We start from the raw sequence: 15,812 nt of genomic DNA, 5'->3' as shown, positions 1-15,812 counted from the left end.
TGAGATCCCAACTAGTTGATATATGCATGTGAGTAATACATACTATGGTGGTTGGCTTTTATATGATTCGTAAGATCTTATTTCTTGTTTATACTCCATTCGTCCCAAAATAGTACTTCCTCTGTACCAAAATAAAATTCGTTTTATACCAATAGTGGACTCATCAAAGACTTGATGAATGTATTTTATATGTGTGTCTAGATTCATCCTCACTCATTTGAATATAGATATAAAACTAAGAACTAAAACGACTACTATTTTAAAACGGGAGAATAGTCATTTTAGCTTTTGGTTTTATGTTTATATTCAAATAAATGATAATGAATTTAGATACATATATAAAGCACATACATAAACTATTATATGAATTCGTTATTTCCTAAAACGAATTTTATTTCAGAACAAAGGGAGTATTATTTTTCATTGCACTATGCAATATGTATCTGCGTTGATGTGTTTACTGTAGCGGGCAGGAAGAACCTGTTGGGTACCCATAATTAGTTTTTTACTAAGCATATTTTATGTTCATGGATATTATGAGTTTGAATTGGCAAAATCGAGCAGATATACGCTCGGCGCCATCTCTAGGCATGCACCAGCACATCCCACCGCCACTGCTTTAGCCTCTAATTTTCGTCAGCTGGTTTCAGCTCTAGTTCTTGTATGCTCTATAAGAATGGTTCTTAAGATGAAATAGAAATCAATAAAACTATATAACGAGGCAGAATATGCTAAACGGGATCCATGCGTAGAAGGGGAAAGCTCGGTGAAGTAATTAAATGAACAATTGATCATGCTTCTGCACAAAATCTAAATGCTTTCGTCACTGGTTTCAGGACTGATCGAATAGGTTACAAAATGAGTTTTAACAAAGGTAGCGACAGAAGTTACGAGCCCTTCGACAGACCCAGACATGGCCACATGACAAAATTGCCCCCCGCAACATGCACCATCAAGTAAGTGTATTGTTTATGGATTTCAACACAAAACTGAACCAAATTATGATCTAAAGGGCGTTCAAATATCTTGGATCTACATTTTCATCAGTTGATAATACTAGGGTATACTCCCCAACCCAACCCAAACCTCTTCTAGCCTGGCACATCAGTCATACCCCTCCTCAGGGGCATACATGCTTCAGCTTCACTCACTATCCTCATTGTCTTCGACCAGGATCTTCTTACAGGCCTCGTAGCACATGAACGAGATGCCTGCTGCAGGCATCAACTTGATGCAGCTCGGTCCGAGCCCCTTGTACAGGCCGCCAACCCCTTCCTTCTCCATTATGCAGTAGAGCGCATGGAACACATTCTTGTAGACCTGCCTCCCTCCTACTGCTCCTACCTGCATTTGCTTGCGGGCCACCTCAAGAGGGAAGGTGGCAGTGCTGGAGATGGCACCAGCGGCTGAACCAATTAGGAGAGTTGCGATGTTGCTGATCTCCTCCTGCTTGAACGTCTTCCTATAGAGCTTCTTTAGGGTGTCATAGGCGTAGTAATTAGTCGCGGCATATGGCACCACTCCTATCAGACTTGGTGTCAGACCACGGTAGAGCTCTGATGGACCTTCTTCTCGTAAAATCTTGACGAAAGCATGGAGGAAGTTGTTATAGACATCTTTCTGCAGAAACAAGGAGTGAGCTGAGGTGCACAGAGAAACATCAGTTATTCAAGCAGTCGAGGAAGAGGTCTGTGCACCTCTATCGTCAATCTGGTCTTAATCAACTCCAAAGGATATGTGCACAGGGTTGAGCTGACTCCTGCAAGTGCTCCAGCAATAAGTGATGGAGGTAGGAAGGTCTTTGGAGACTCATCAGCCTTTGGAGTCAAGAATTTCTTGGCAGTATCAAAAGCAAAAAGCTGCATTCAAACAAAGAGGTCAGCTGTATAAAGTATGTTTGTACCACAGTATAGGTGATACATGATCGCTTGTTTCAAAACCAAGGTCTCTGGATACCTTAGATTCATAAGCAAAAAAAAGGACATGGAATATCACAGGCTTAGTAATAATAATGACTAACAAATACTACGATTTTGTGAGCCCATATCCAGATAAATCTCTTGCAGTGCAGGCCATAAAAAATGTACAACAGGCTGCTAATTCACAAATTCATTTGAGGCTTCTTCACATGTGTGTGTTTTGGGGGGGGGGGGGGGGGGGGGCAGTGGCATATTATACATGTTTGTCACCAACAGAGTGTTAAACATGCCTATTATGCACTTGACCAGATAGGAAGCTCATATCAGAATAAATATAATATTCAAAATATAATGTAAGTGGATGCAACTCAGTTGATACAATTCATAAGCTAGAAATCTAGACAAAGTTGAACAATCACAAACAACAAGGTTCATAACTTGAAGCGGAAAATGGTTACCAAAATATACAACCATACGTTCTTGTAGAGGGTAGAGATCACATCAAGAATGTAATAAGCAACTAAAAGATTAGGAGCAACTAGAAGACGAAAAGCATGAAGCAAACACTAACTCCTTCGAAGAATGTGTTTGCAAATCACATCTACTACACTGATAGCAGCTAAGATGCCGTTACAGAAACTTGACTTCAGAGTGGCATTGTCTCAGTACATTGGTAAAATCTTATTCTAACAAGGATTTGTTAGTATTGCTAGACCATCAGCAAAACGGAATTGGCAGTACAAAACTATCTAATATAATTTACCTTTTCCTAATCACGCACCCATAATTACCATACCCACAAGTGCACGAAACACCATGATTTGTACAAGCATCAGTTAGCGACACCCTCTCTCTCCCCCTCCCCCACAGCTCTCCTTTTCTCTCTCCCTCCTCCGATAGCCGGTGCCCTGCGCCGCCGCTGCTGACCTGCGCCCTGCGCACCTCTTCCTCCTCTCTTCCCACGCCTTACTCTCAGGGGCAAGGCGATAGGACGTCTTGCGTGTCAAGCTCGCGTTACCGCTTAAGCGTTGATTTAGCGACGCCTTAATATCTAGGCTTAAGTGTAAATAAACACCATGATTTGAACAAACATCAGTTAGCATCACATATACAACAACTGACAAAGTGGCATCACATGATAGAACTTTAAGCAACATGTCCTTCAGGACATTGAATTGTTATATTAAATAAAAAAAGGAAGTAATTTACCTCAATTGCTTTGCTTGGCGCAACTCGGATAACATTGACAAGATTCCCACGGAAAAGCCCAGTCCACCCCTCAGTGTTCATGATTGACTGGAACACCTCTGTCATGGAGTCACCGTTGCTCCCAACCATCAAGTGAGTCCTGATCGTCTCCAGTGGTGCCACACAAGTCCTGGAAACAGCACCTGCAATAGCTCCACTAACCAGCCTCCTCAAATGTGGGTTCCCAATCTTAATTTTCAGCTGCAGCCCACGTTTCTTGGCTGCCTTCTTTGCCTTAGCATCCACCACCTCCTCCACTGACTCCGCTTCAGTGCTAATAACCTGGTACCCAACTGCCTCAGACACGTACTTCATACAATGATCAGTGAATGGAATCTTAATATCCTTGTCACCCGGTCCGGGCGCCACTGCTGGGGCACCTGTCGACACTTTAAGACCCACGCTAGCAAACAGGCCGCCATGAGAAGGTCCAGATCCTTGCAGACTCAGAGAGAAACCCTTGTCTTCATGTGAATCCCAAGGGAACCGGAGCTCTGGTAGCTGAATAGACCAGCCCTGCTTCTTCTCCATGGGTAATATGCTGTTCTTGCTCCTCGCAGTCATCGCCACCATCATTGCCGCCATTTTTCTTAGAAAATAGCTTTGGCTCAACCTGCAGGACACACATTGGAGGCTCAGGCTTTCAGCTGCGGTGCACTGACGGCCACAACAAGGGGTATATTCTCAGCCACCAATTCCAAAAGCTTGACACCGTTGGTTCTAAATAAGAAGAGCTCGGCACTATGAATGAAGAATACCACCTACCCTCCCCACTAGAAAATAGCAGACAAAGATGGCCCAAGATTTGTTATTTATGATGGACCAATCCGACATCACGACTTAACACAACGAGCCCGGGGACAGATGCAGTGAACCTAGGCCTCCCCGCTCCGCTGACATCAGCCCGGACCAAACGAATCTATCCTAAGCAAGACCACCAAACCCATTCGCCCGACCCGATAAGCACCCTACGGCACCAGCGCCGGCGCGTCGAGGAGACGAAGCGAAAGATACCTCCGGGCTGAAGCCGCTTGGGAATCCCGAATTTGACGCCGCTCCTACCCGTGGCAGCGCGGTGCGGAGTAAGCCTGGTGGTGAGCCGGAGGAGGGAGGCCGGCGGCTTCTTGCTCCTCCCCCCGCCTTGCGCTGCGCTCCGAACTCGGCGGGACAGGAGGGGTGGCGCTGTGCTGCCGCCTTTTTGTGAGGGGAGGGAGGCGGAGGGGAAAGCCCAATCCGCTACCCTTTTTGGGAGGTTGGTTCGCAGGGGACCCAGGGGGTTATGGCGCACCAACTCGAGGGCAGTTTCGGGTATTCACCGAGGATTTTTAGGGTGCGTGGATGCGCGTCACGGCCGAGGGCCGACCGGCTGGGATTGGCGTTTACTGGTCCGCCCTGCTCTGCTCTGGTTGGGTTGGACCGTTGGACGCTGGTTCTAGACCGCGCGTGCAGCTGTGGGCCGTCGGTACATGGGCCTCTCGTTCCAAAACCTGGATCCATGGTAAGAACCTGTTCGAAGATTGACGATTGTTTTGCTGGAATTTCCATTGCATTGCACGAATTCATTCATATACATCAACGTATCTTGCATTCATGCTGATTGCATCTTACATGTTTTGCATGTGTCAATTTTAAAACGTGATTATACATCCACTAGAATGTTTTTTTAAAAAAAAAATAATTGAATGTTTTACTACAGTTTTGAGAGTTTAGAGGCAAATAAAGGTATCTGGTTCGAAATTCAAGAAGCAAACAAAAAAATCATATAGCGGCAATCGAAGATAAACTATAGTATTTTTTCCTAGAAATTAACGAGACGAGAAAGCTTTTTGTTTTTTGGGCGTGTCGAACTTTCAAAGTATACGGCCAGACAGTCGGTATCCTCGTGGAAGACTAGGAGGAGCCATGTGATTCTGACTTTGCCTCGGAACGGAGGCACGTTTTTGTCGGAGCGGAGTACGAAGGTCAGAGTGAGCTATGACGATGGACGCGACCGTATGCGTGGGCGGAGTACGTCATTCCTTTCGTGTTTCGTCATTCCTTTCATGATGCGTGTGCCGTCGCCATCGACCTCTGCAGGTCGAATTCCATCGATGGCAACGAGAAGCAACCAACGGCAGCTCCGCGGCTGAATCAGCTGGGCCACCGTGCACCTGTACCTGTCCTCGCAGTGCATTACACGAGTTTACCGCCGAAGGAAATGTCAGAAGAACTCAATGGTGTGTGTGCGTGTGCGTGTGGTTGGCGCTGCATTATTAGCTATCGTCAAATCAAAACCCGTGGCACCGTGTTAATCAAAGAGCAGGACTCAAACAGACGACGGCCGCATGCAAGATCCTTCGATCTTGAATTTCACTGTGTGCAAGATGTTTAATGCTAGGCATACGACCAAGATCAATCATAAACATCGGATTGCAGTATTTTTGAACTTGCATCGTCGTAATATACGCATGAATGACCACCATTCAACTACTGTAATGATATCATCACATGACCCTATACCAGGTGCTATTCATCACATCGTCGTAATATAAGTATTTTTGGATAATCAATTTTTATCCAAATGTTTGCTTAACCAAAGAGCCCTGTACGGTCTACACTACGCATCTCTTTGATCAAACTTCTCTATCTATCTTCTTATCCTCAATCAGATAAGTGATAAAAATTGAATTTGAATATGCCGTTAATTTGATTATACATTCAAAATAGTATTTCCTAACAAAAAAATGTGTGTTTCCAAAGTTTAAGCATTTGCCTAAATAATTAATTAAAAATAAATATGATTTACATCTCGTGTTGGTTCTTTGTTTGTTGCACATGTATTTGAGTTTGCTAATCAAACCTAGATTTAAATTCAAAATAGAAATTTGAAATAGAAACTAAAAACAATAAAGAAGAAAACCAGCCAAGTGGGTCGTCTCCGTAGCCTCAACCCACTTACCCACATCAGCGCATCGGCCCAGCCAATGGAAACGGCGCCGACAGGGGCCCCCTCATGTCAGCCACCCCTTTGTCCTTACGCAGACACGATAGTTCATTGATTGATGGGCTCCTCGTGCCATCCCATCCGCACCACACCGAAACACTGCTAGTGGGCCCTGCCTTCCAGATGCTTCCCTCCCCATGAGAGCACCGTAACAAACCGTGTAGGACGTCGGCGTAACCACCCGCTGGGAATCATGGGTGTTTGGTAAGGTCCAAACTAACTAGCCCCCCTGCGCTTATATAACCCAAGCTTCCTCCCCTCTCGTTCCATCGAACCAGGTTTGCCACCGCCACCGCAAGCAGCCGCCACCGAGAGTCGTAGATAAGAACGCATCGCAAGATAGCCGTTGTCGTGACCACTTGCTTACGTTATCACTCAGGATTTTGTCAGTGGTCTATGGAGTTCACTAGGGCGTAGGGAAACCATGCACGAAGTCGTTGAAGCCGGAGGTCGACTAGGTCACTGGGGATTCCTCATCGGAGACTCGTCGTTTCGCCAAACCGTGGTGCCGCGCGGTCTACATGCTCTGGCACCCAAATTGAAGGTGAGAGCCCGCACCACTAGTTCGCCATATACTCAGGATCGGTTAGCACTTATCCATGTAGTCGTTAGAACACCAGAATGCACAAACGAGATTCATCGGTGATCAGTCGTCGTGGGCATGCGGCATCACCGCTTGTTGTCCGACGAGTGGGAAGATGAATTTTGGGCCATCGATCTGGAATGGACGGCTATGATTAGATTACTCATAACCCATTGCTTGTTTATAATATGAATCGTAGGACCGATGATGGAGGGTGCAGAGTAGTTTGAGACGTGGACGTCTCTCATGCTATTGATTCGAGATCCAACGGATCCGGTTGTGTACCGGTTCAGTAGGGTGACAAATTAATCAGCGCCATAAATTTATAATCGGGCGACTGAGGCATCACGATACCCCTTCGGTCGAGGAAAGTTGCAAAAGAGTCCCTATGTTTTTACGAAATAAACTCGTTGTCCATACCTGGTTCAAGAGAATATAAGTAAGGTCCATGATTCTTATAGTTTAGCCCCTAGTCACTATATAATTAATAACCATAGTCCAGATCTTATTAAATTAAATCTAAAATGTTGATTTTAATATAAAATAATTCATATGACTTATAAAACTCATACCTAATTCATTTTAACTCTGAATTTAGCGGTTCTTGAACCTACAGATTCGTGTTGATGCGTAGAATATTCTTACGCTGTTTGTTCTAATGCATTGGTGTAATGTTATCATAGCCATTATTTGTTTATTTGTATGTGTTGCTACGAATAGAAGCGAGGTCATGAGGAACCTGAAGCTCAAACTTGGAGAAATACCTGAAGTTGCACCACAAAGGCAAGTTGTGTCCTTGATCACATTCTTTTATCTAATAATGTTTCGTTAATCACTGTGGCACTGTTAGGTTAAGCTAATGAGACCTAATAGGTTACCTAGTTTGTTTACCCTGCACCTTACAAACAAATGACTTATTGGGTAGACTTGCTATTGCTCGACCTGGTTTTGGGATTAATGATACTTATGATTCATGACCATGTTCGATTATTATTTAGTATAGTTGGTCATCTATTATTGTTCATGATAAGATCATTGTGTTAATTGGAACATGGAGAACCACCTGAAAAATAGTGTTACCACAAGGGTGGTATGGAACGCCCTTGGCTGACTAAATAAAAAAGCTAGTGGACGACTACCTTACCCGAAAGGGACAATCGTGGTGTGAGGAGCTGTCGGTATAGGGAGGTTCTCAGGTCAATCATGCTATGATGGCTTTTTGGAAGAGGGATTCCTATATCGTCCATTCTTGCAGAAACCGTAGCGGGTTTTTTGAAGCTAGTGGAACTTTGTAAAGGCCTCGTAGTGGGACCCTACCTCGTCTTCTCGGTAGAGATGAATGGGAAGTCGTGATCCCTTGGCAAATGGGTAACACGGCTTGTGGATAAAGATGTGCAACCTCTACAGAGTGTAAAACTGGTATATTAGCCGTGCTCAAGGTCAAGAGCGGCTCGGACCCTCACAAGAGTAATTTATGGAATTAAACTTAACATGTTATTTTCATTGCATTCTTGGATTTATTATTAATTGTGATCAATTATTTAATTGGGTTGGTTTTTACTTATACCTAGTAATTGTTAATAAAATTTTGACGAACACTAACAGCAATGCTCAGCCTTAACCATTCTCCTTGGTAAGCCTTACACTACACTTTTCTCCACACTTGTTGAGCGATAACCGTATGGGAGCCCACCCTTGCTATAATCACACCAGGTCAAGTATAGGTACCGTTGGAGGAGCATGAAGGATGCTACGATGAGTTCGAAGAGGTTTAGGCCATCGTCTTCCAGTCAACTAAAGTTGCGGAGGATCGTTGTCATATGATGTATTTATTAAGCTATTTTGTACAGAACTTCTATTATATAATAAAGATGTGACATTGATTTCTATACCATAAATCATCATATGTGTGAGACTTGATCCTAGCACATATGGAGACGCGCCTATATAGGGAGGTTCTCATCATATGTGTGAGGAGCTACCAGTATAGGAAGGTTCTCACATTGATCATGTTGTGATGGCTTTTCGGAAGAGGGATTCCTATATCGCCCCCTTCTCACAGAACCGTAGCGGGTTTTCTGAAGCTAGTGGAACTTTGTAAAGGCCTCGTAGTGGGACCCTACCTCGTCTTCTCGTTAGATGAAAGTAGCTTATAGGGGGTGAATAGGCTAAACCTAAAAATTATCTCCACAAACTTCGAGATAATGTCAAATCTACAGTTCAATTGGTGTAGGCCAGTTCAACTACTATAAAGGCAAGTTGAACTACTTTGAACTAGTCCAACTGCTAGAATAAATATAGGCTTTGAACTATGCAAAAATACAATGAGGGATCTCTTAGGACGGAAAACACGAGGGTTAAACTAAGTGTGGATGGTGAGAAATACAGGAGTTAATTCACCACGAGATCCACACGGCGAACAAACCTCTATGCCTATCTTAGCAAATAGAAAATCACAATCACGGATCCAAGCAAGAACACAAGACATAAGATTTTATTTCGAGGTTCGGTCACACCACAAAGGTGTCCTACTCCCCATTGAGGAGCCCACACAGGGCCGGGTCTTTTCCAACCCTAATCCTCCACAACCCGATCACCAAGGTCAATGGAATTTTTTCTCAAATCTACTCACAAGAGCGGGGAATACAAACTTCTTGGGGTCGTCCACAACTTTGGAGACTTCCAAGCAACCTCAATCCGTCTAGGAACTCTAGGGTTACAAGAACAACAATATTGCACAAGAGGTGTTTGCAACAAGCTCAAGAGATGAGAATGAGAAGGGAGAGAAAAACTAAATTCGAGGGGCACAAGAACAAACCTCACACCAAAGGGGCTCCTTCAATCGATTTGATTTGAGAGCTAGATCAGGTGAGAGAGAGTGAGGGAGAGTGCTTTTGTCTCAAGTTAGGTGAGAAATAAGTGTGGGGGTGACCAGGGCAAATGAGGAGAGAGGTATGATGGGGTATTTATAGAGTCTCCTCAAAAAGAGTCATTGGCCTGACTTTTTTTGTGCAAGGCCGGTTGAACCACCCCTAGGGCCGGTTCAATCGTTTGGGGGCAGGCTGACAGTCAGTCTGCCAGTCAGACTAGTAGACTATGGGTCAGACTAGTCAACAGGTCTTGACACTGGTTGAACTGCCCCTAGGGCTGGTTCAACCGCCTGGTGGTAGGCTAACAAATAGTCTCCCAGTCAGACTGGCATACTGTAGGTCAGACTGGGCAGCTAACCGAGAGACCAGTTGAACTGCCCCTAGGACCAGTTCAACTGGTATTGACCAGAGAGTTTAGGAGAGAAAACCTAGGTTGAACTGGCCTAGAGGCAGGTTCAACTGGCTTTGACCAGAGAGTTTCACAGTTGAAGTTAAGTTCAACTCAGCTGAAGTCAAGCTCAACTCAGCTGAAGTCAAGTTCAACCCAGTTGAAGAAAATCTCGACTTAGCTGAAGTCAAGTTCAACCCAGTTGAAGAAAAACTCAACTCAGCTGAAGTCAAATTCAACTCAACTGAATAAAAGCTCAACTCAGCTGAAGTCAAGTTCAGCTACTTTTCAACAGGAACACTCTCTATTTCTCAATCCTTACAACACCCTTACACACAAAGAGTCCAAAGAATTTTGGTTTTCAAAATTAGCTTTTGAATTTAGAGGCTTAAGCAATATCAAACACCATTACATGTGCGAAAACTACCAAGGAAGAATTAGATCCTACGACTCAAGATATATAGAAAATTTTACACGATCATCGCATGGAATCTTTCCAAGGCACCACTGATGTATTTGCTTTGTCCTTGAACCTTCCATTTACAATTATCAACTAAAGTTGTTACTCCTTTTATCTCTGTCGACACTGAGTATACACTAGGAGCAAACTTGTTAGTAACCTTATTTGTTTTGTCATTAAATCACCAAAACCATCAATTTGGGGTTGATTGCACTTACAATCTCCCCCTTATTGGTGATTGATGCCAAAACATATAAGGTCGAAAAAGATAAAGATTTGAAGCAACAAAATTATTTTTGGATAATTGTACATATGTGGCTCCCCCTAAATGTGTGCAATTGTTTTTTAATTAAAATGTTGACTTAACATGTCAAACTTGCAACACATTTGGAGAAGGTGAACAAGTCCATACTATATACAATTATCCGAGGGATACAAGTAGTGTCATATATAAGAAAATGTAGTGCATATGACTACTCTTTTACAAATCTCATCACACATCATAAAAGAAACTAGCAGTAGCAAATATCAGATGATCATACAACAAATGCAATAGATGAGATTAAAAAAGGATGTCAATGGCAATGATGACCATCACAGGACATAATTAAAATATTCATTACACCTGTTGGAACTCGCTAACTCGCGGTCAGCCAAGCTCAAACAATGGAAGAATAGGAAACAATTTTATGTTGTTTAACACAGAGTATTAGGGCAACAATGTTTTTCTCTATCCCCCGCAATGGTGTTGTACGAGGGTATTTATAAGTAACCGAGGGTCGACCCTGCCCCATCAAAGACGATTGTACCCTCGGTTACCTACATTATCTCCGGAATATTCTTCCTTGGGGGTTACAGTGGGTCATTACAGCATAATTAATTACAAACACGGGCTAATCCGCTAACAGCCTTACCTGCGTAGCGGCCTATAGGCTAGATCTCACAACATGGGCCGACTACACATGGGCCCCTTATTACAATTGGCGGTAGATCGCAACACATGGTCTTCGCAGTCCAGATTCTCTGCCAACAGAATTCTTGATGGTCTTCGCTCTAGCCTGTCCTGGCGAAGGAGTGCCTGAGTCTTCGCCCGGACTCTTCGTGCTCTTCAAAGCGTTGTCGCTCTTCAGGCCTTCGCACCCTCCGGTTCTTGACCCTTCAACATTGAGGTTTCCCGAGCGAGGGCCATTGCGCCTTCGCCCCAACAACACCCCAGATGTTCAATGCATGAATATTACAAATAAAAAGAAAAGATACAAGCCACAAGATGGCCAATCAACCAACTCAACTATTGCTTCAAATTTTGTCTTCTTCCTTCCTCCAAAAGTTCTTGCCCTTTTTGAAAGGGAAATGTGCCCTTGGGCCGTTTCTAAGTATTTTGGTGATTGAGTGCCAACACAAGAGGACTCATGTTAATCTATGGATAAAGTGCAAATCAAGTAAAAAGGTATGTTTCTAAGACTTAGTACATTGTTTTGGAGACTAATGTATTGTGTCTAAGTGCTGGAAACAGGAGAAATCAAGATGGAAAAGAGATGGCTTTATTCAGCCAAAGGCAGCTCGGTCTGGGTGCACCGGACTATGTCCGGTGCGCCAGGCCGGTGGCTGTCAACTGGCTGCTCTCGGGAAGAAATTAACGGCGTACGACTATAAATCACCGGACTGTTCGGTGGTGCACCGGACTGTCCGGTGAGCCAACAGTCGGCCGGGCCAACGGTCGGCCGCATAATCCGCGCGCGACGCGTGGCAAGAGCCAACGGTCAGAAGGGGCACCGGACTATCCGGTGTGCACCGGACAGTGTCCGGTGCGCCAACGGCTCCAAAGCGCCAACGGTCGGCTTCGCCTAAGAAGGAAAGAAATCCGCACCGGACAGTGTCCGGTGGTGCACCGGACTGTCTGGTGCGCCAGGCGACAGAAGGCAAGAATTGCCTTCTTGAAATGCTCTCAACGGCTCCTAGCTGCCTTGGGGCTATAAAAGGGACCCCTAGGCGCATGGAGGAGAACACCAAGCAACCTTTGAGCATTGTTGATCACTCACACTTCATTCTTGCGCACTTGTTCGACATTCTTAGTGATTTGAGCTCCGTTCTAGTGAGAACCTCGAGATATTGTCTTGAGCTCAAGTCTTGATCTTGTGTGTGCGTATTTGCTGTGGATTTGAGTGTGTTGCTTCCCTTCCTTACTCTTTGTGCTTCATATTGATTCTTATTGTAAGGGCGAGAGACTCCAAGTTGTGGAGATTCCTCGCAAACGGGAAAGAGAAAAGTAAAGAAGAACACCGTGGTATTCAAGTTGATCATTGGATCACTTGAGAGGAGTTGAGTGCAACTCTCGTCCATTGGGATGCCACAACGTGGAGTAGGCAAGTTTTGTACTTGGCCGAACCACGGAATAAATCCTCTTGTCTCTTGTGCTTGTCCTTATTGTGTCTATTGTGCTTCACAAGAGCTCTCCTCTCTACTCACTTGATTTCATTGTTCTAACTCTTAATCAAGGTTGTGGTGTTAAGTTTTAAGTTTTACAGGATCACCTATTCACCCCCCCCTCTAGGTGCTCTCAATTGGTATCAGAGCCGTTCTCTTCAAGAAAGGGACTAATCGCCCGAAGAGATGGATCCTAGGGGCAAGGGGATGGTGGTCAATGATAAGGAGAAGGAGTCCTTCGTCAATGATCCAAAAGATGACAAGCCTACTGACTAGGGCTCAAGCCACAAAAGAAAAGACGGGAAGAAGAAGAAAACAAGGCGCATCAAGGAGATCGTCTACTACGACGACAGCGACGAGTCCTCTTCTTCCCAAAAGGACGACGACAACTACGAGAAAAAGAAAACGGTCAATTCAAACTTTTCTTTTGATTATTCTCGTATTCCGCAAAATACAAATGCTCATTTACTCTCCATTCCACTTGGTAAACCTCCTCACTTTGACGGAGAGGACTACGGATTTTGGAGTCACAAAATGCGCAGTCACTTGTTCTCTCTCCATCCAAGCATATGGGAGATAGTAGAGAGTGGAATGCAATTTGATAGTACTGATAGTCCCACATTTATCAATGAGCAAATTCACAAAAATGCACAAGCTACTACTGTTCTTCTAGCATCTTTGTGCAGGGATGAATACCATAAGGTGAGCGGCTTGGATAACGCCAAGAAGATTTGGGACACCCTCAAGATCTCACATGAGGGGAACGACGTCACCATGCTCACCAAGATGGAGTTAGTGGAGGGCGAACTTGGGAGATTCGCAATGATCAGGGGCGAGGAGCCAACCCAAACATACAACCGGCTCAAGACCCTCGTCAACAAAATAAGGAGCTATGGAAGCACGCGATGGACGGACCACGACGTCGTCCGCCTAATGTTAAGGTCTTTTACTGTCCTTGATCCACATCTTGTGAACAATATTCGTGAGAATCCTAGGTACACCAAGATGACGCCCGAGGAGATACTTGGAAAGTTTGTAAGCGGGCGGATGATGATCAAGGAGGCAAGATACGTTGACGATGCGTTGAACGGTCCAATCCACGAGCCTCAAACCATTGCCCTCAAAGCAACGAGGAGCAAGGAGGCGCTACCTAGCAAGGTGGCACAAGTTGAGGCGGCCGGACTTAATGATGAAGAAATGGCCCTCATCGTCAAGCGCTTCAAGACGGCGCTAAGGGGTCGCAAGGAGCATCCCAACAAGACCAAGACAAAGGGGAAGCGCTCATGCTTCAAGTGTGTTAAGATTGGTCATTTTATCGCTAATTGTCCCGATAATGATAGTGACGAGGAACAAGGGAACAAGAGGGAAAAGAAGAAGGCTTACAAGAAGGCTAAGGGCGAGGCACACCTTGGAAAGGAGTGGGACTTGGATTGTTCGTCGTCCGACTCCGACAATGAAGGACTCGCCGCCACCGCCTTCAACAAGTCGGCCCTCTTCCCCAATGAGCATCACACCTGCCTCATGGCAAGGGAAAAGAAGGTAAGCACTCGTGATACTAGTACTTACGCTTCCTCAAGTGATGAAGAATCTAGCGATGATGAAATAGACTATTCATGTTTATTCAAGGGCCTAGATAGAACCAAGGTAGATAAGATTAATGAATTAATTGATGCCTTGAATGATAAAAATAGGTTGTTAGAAAAGCAAGAGGATCTGTTGTATGAAGAACATGATAAGTATGTAGAGGCACAAAAATCCCTTGCTTTAGAAATTAAAAGGAATGAAATGCTTTCATGTGAATTGTCTACATGTCATGACCCTATTTCTAGCTTAAAGAGCATAAATGATGATTTGAGTGCTAAGTTAGAAATAGCTAATAAATCAACATCTTGTGTAGAACATGTTGTAGTTTGCACTAGGTGTAAAGATTTTAATGTTGATGCATGTAGTAAACACCTAGTTTCAATTTCTAAATTAAATGATGAAGTGGCTAGTCTTAATGCCCAACTTAAGGCTAGCAAGAGTGAATTTGATAAACTAAAATTTGCAAGGGATGCCTACACGATTGGTAGACACCCCTCAATTAAGGATGGTCTTGGCTTCAAGAGGGAAGTCAAGAACTTAACAAGCCATAAGGCTTCCATCTCCGCCAAGGAGAAAGGGAAGGCCCCTATGGCTAGTAGTGCTCAAAAGAACCATGCTTTCATGTATCATGATATGAGACATTCTAGGAATGTTTATAGAAGTTATGATGCTTTTGATTCTCATGCCATGATTGCTTCTAGTTCTTCTATTATGCATGATAGAAATGTGGCTAGGAAAAATGTTGTTCATCATATGCCTAGAAGAAATATTGTTCATGCTCCTAGGAAAGCAATGAATGAACCTTCTACGATTTATTATGCTTGCAATGCTTCCTTTGCTATTTGTAGAAAGGATAAGAAGGTAATTGCTAGAAAATTAGGGGGCAAATGTAAGGGAGACAAGACTTGCATTTGGGTCCCTAAGGCTATTTGTACTAACCTTGTAGGACCCAACAAGAGTTGGGTACCTAAGACCCAAGCCTAAATTGCCTTGCAGGTTTATGCATCCGGGGCTCAAGCTGGATTATCGACAGCGGATGCACAAACCACATGACAGGGGAGAAGAGGATGTTCTCTTCCTACGTCAAGAACAAGGATCCCCAAGATTCAATCATATTCGGTGATGGGAACCAAGGCAAGGTGAAAGGGTTAGGAAAAATTGCTATTTCATCCGAGCACTCTATTTCTAATGTGTTCCTAGTTGAGTCGCTTGGATATAACTTGTTGTCTGTGAGTCAACTTTGTAATATGGGATATAACTGTTTATTCATAAATGTAGATGTGTCTGTCTTTAGAAGAAGTGATGGTTCATTAGCTTTTAAGGGTGCACTAGACGGCAAACTTTATTTAGTTG

The 15,812-nt window shown here is 44.1% G+C and overlaps 1 protein-coding gene and 1 long non-coding RNA gene across 2 annotated transcripts; one reads left to right on the top strand and one right to left on the bottom strand.

Moving 5' to 3' along the window:
- Window positions 1–979: 979 nt before the first annotated feature.
- On the bottom strand, window positions 980–4,378 carry LOC100304358 (uncharacterized). The gene is made up of 4 exons (NM_001165796.1): window positions 4,182–4,378; window positions 3,129–3,780; window positions 1,698–1,859; window positions 980–1,620 (listed from the first exon to the last, which is right to left on the bottom strand). Exons 2-4 carry the CDS (start codon window positions 3,750–3,752, stop codon window positions 1,144–1,146), a joined length of 1,263 nt encoding a protein of 420 aa, NP_001159268.1. The 5' UTR covers window positions 3,753–3,780; window positions 4,182–4,378; the 3' UTR covers window positions 980–1,143.
- A 2,014-nt stretch (window positions 4,379–6,392) lies between these two features.
- Window positions 6,393–8,622, top strand: LOC118473364 (uncharacterized). Its single transcript, XR_004852704.1, has 2 exons — window positions 6,393–6,694; window positions 7,454–8,622. It is a non-coding gene; the product is annotated as an uncharacterized lncRNA (long non-coding RNA).
- Window positions 8,623–15,812: the final 7,190 nt, after the last annotated feature.

The sequence above is a fragment of the Zea mays genome, chromosome 9 (assembly GCF_902167145.1).
Source record: "Zea mays cultivar B73 chromosome 9, Zm-B73-REFERENCE-NAM-5.0, whole genome shotgun sequence".
In the NCBI taxonomy this organism is placed as follows: Eukaryota; Viridiplantae; Streptophyta; class Magnoliopsida; order Poales; family Poaceae; genus Zea; species Zea mays.
Note: the sequence above shows the minus strand (reverse complement) of the source record. Positions and strands in the feature narration are given on the sequence as shown.